The 2,920-nt window shown below is 55.7% G+C and overlaps 1 protein-coding gene across 1 annotated transcript in view; it reads right to left on the minus strand.

Annotated features, from left to right (window-relative positions):
* The window catches only part of GATAD2B (GATA zinc finger domain containing 2B), a 17,469-nt gene that overhangs the window by 4,625 nt on the left and 9,924 nt on the right, over positions 1-2,920 (minus strand). The window contains 1 exon segment of the mRNA XM_017740046.1: positions 3-275. Coding sequence (XP_017595535.1) covers positions 3-275 — 273 coding nt within the window.

Here is a 2,920-nt window from a genome sequence, read left to right on the forward strand (position 1 = left end):
ACCATGTAGATGAACTCGCTGTTGGCAGCGCTGGGCAGGAAGTGCAGGAGAGGAGCCGGAGGCTTCGGGGGTGGGATTTCCAGGAGAGTCTTTTCCAGCTGCTTCCGGAGCGCCAGCTTGGCGGCCGCTTGGGAATTGGCGGCGTCGGAAAGAGCGCTGGGGCTGGGAAGCGGGGAGGACACGCGGGCCACCGAGCCCGGCTGCATGTGAGAGGCGAGGTTCATGTAGATGGCGGAGGACGACGAGCGCTGGCACGGCACCGAGGAGCCGGATTGCTGCGGGGAGACGGGAATGAGGCGGGAATTCGGGATAAAGGGGAGCTGGATTGCTGCGGGGAGATGGGAACGAAGCGGGAATTCGGGATAAAGGGGGGTGAGGACAGGGATTGATGGGAATGAGGCGGGAATTCGGGATAAAGGGGAGCTGGATTGCTGCGGGGAGATGGGAACGAAGCGGGAATTCGGGATAAAGGGGGGTGAGGACAGGGATTGATGGGAATGAGGCGGGAATTCGGGAAAAAGGGGAGCCGGATTGCTGCGGGGAGATGGGAACGAAGCGGGAATTCGGGCTAAAGGGGGGTGAGGACAGGGATTGATGGGAATGAGGCGGGAATTCGGGAAAAAGGGGAGCCGGATTGCTGCGGGGAGATGGGAACGAAGCGGGAATTCGGGCTAAAGGGGGGTGAGGACAGGGATTGATGGGAATGAGGCGGGAATTCGGGAAAAAGGGGAGCCGGATTGCTGCGGGGAGATGGGAACGAAGCGGGAATTCGGGCTAAAGGGGGGTGAGGACAGGGATTGATGGGAATGAGGCGGGAATTCGGGAAAAAGGGGAGCCGGATTGCTGCGGGGAGATGGGAACGAAGCGGGAATTCGGGCTAAAGGGGGGTGAGGACAGGGATTGATGGGAATGAGGCGGGAATTCGGGAAAAAGGGGAGCCGGATTGCTGCGGGGAGATGGGAACGAAGCGGGAATTCGGGCTAAAGGGGGGTGAGGACAGGGATTGATGGGAATGAGGCGGGAATTCGGGAAAAAGGGGAGCCGGATTGCTGCGGGGAGATGGGAACGAAGCGGGAATTCGGGATAAAGGGGAGCCGGATTGCTGCGGGGAGACGGGAATGAGGCGGGAATTCGGGATAAGGTGGGTGAGGAGAGGGATTGATGGGAATGAGGTGGGAATGAGGCGGGAATTCGGGAAAAAGGGGAGCTGGATTGCTGCGAGGAGACGGGAATGAAGCGGGAATTCAGGATAATGGGGGGTGAGGAGAGGGATTGATGGGAATGAGGTGGGAATGAGGCGGGAATTCGGGAAAAAGGGGAGCTGGATTGCTGCGGGGAGATGGGAATGAAGCGGGAATTTGGGGGTTCGAGGAGCTGGACTGCTGGGAGGAGATGGGAATGAGGTGGGAATTCGGGATAATGGGGGGTGAGGAGAGGGATTGATGGGAATGAGGTGGGAATGAGGCGGGAATTCGGGAAAAAGGGGAGCTGGATTGCTGCGGGGAGATGGGAATGAAGCGGGAATTTGGGGGTTCGAGGAGCTGGACTGCTGGGAGGAGATGGGAATGAGGTGGGAATTCGGGATAATGGGGGGTGAGGAGAGGGATTGATGGGAATGAGGTGGGAATGAGGCGGGAATTCGGGAAAAAGGGGAGCTGGATTGCTGCGGGGAGATGGGAATGAAGCGGGAATTTGGGGGTTCGAGGAGCTGGACTGCTGGGAGGAGATGGGAATGAGGTGGGAATTCGGGATAATGGGGGGTGAGGAGAGGGATTGATGGGAATGAGGTGGGAATGAGGCGGGAATTCGGGAAAAAGGGGAGCTGGATTGCTGCGGGGAGATGGGAATGAAGCGGGAATTTGGGGGTTCGAGGAGCTGGACTGCTGGGAGGAGATGGGAATGAGGTGGGAATTCGGGATTCAGGGGGCTGAGGAGAGGGATTGATGGGAATGAGGTGGGAATGAGGTGGGGATTTGGGATAATGGGGGCTGAGGAGCCCCAGGAATGCTGGGATCCATCCGAGGGGCCACAGGGGTTGGGGAATCCCGGGAATTGCAGAGGGAGAGGAGCTGTGAGAGGGTTCGGCCTTGGGGTGGCGGTTCAGTACAAACCGGTACAAACCGGTACAAACCCGTATGAACCAGTACACAGCAGTACGGACCAGTATGAACCGGTAGAAACTGGTACAAAGTGGTATGGACCAGTATAGATCAGTAAGTACCAGTATAGGCCAGTATGAACCACTACAGACCAGTATAAACCGGTATAAACTGGCATAGAGCACTATGAACCAGTACTGATCAGTACGAACCAGTACGGGCCAGTATAAACCAGTATGAACCAGTATAGACTAGTATAAACCAGTATAAACTGGTGTAGACCAGTATGAACCAGTACAGACCAGTATGAACCAGTATAAACCAGTATGAACCAGTATAAACCAGCATAAACTGGTATAAACCAGTATGAGCCAGTAAGAACCAGTTTAAACCCATATAGACCAGTACGAAGCAGTATAAACTGGTCCAAAGCACTATAAACCAGTATGAACCACTATAAACCAGCATGAACCAGTACAGACCAGCACAAACCAGTATAAAGCACTCTAAACCAGTACAAACTGGTGCAAATGTGTATAAACCAGTTCAAACCACTATAAACCACTATGGACCAGTACAGTATTCAGTTATGGGCTGGGCTTCTCCCACTTTAACCCAGTTCTCACCAGTATAAACCAGTATAAACCAGCATGGCCCCTCCCAGTTCATCCCAGTAACCCCAAACCCCCTCCCAGTCCAAACCAGTCCCTCCCAGTTCCCTCCCAATCCCTCCCAGTCCCTCCCAGTTCCCTCCCAGTCCCTCCCAGTTCCTCCCAGTTCCCTCCCAGTCCCTCCCAGTTCCCTCCCAGTTCCCTCCCAGT

This window comes from Corvus brachyrhynchos, unplaced genomic scaffold (genome assembly GCF_000691975.1).
Source record: "Corvus brachyrhynchos isolate BGI_N302 unplaced genomic scaffold, ASM69197v1 scaffold787, whole genome shotgun sequence".
In the NCBI taxonomy this organism is placed as follows: Eukaryota; Metazoa; Chordata; class Aves; order Passeriformes; family Corvidae; genus Corvus; species Corvus brachyrhynchos.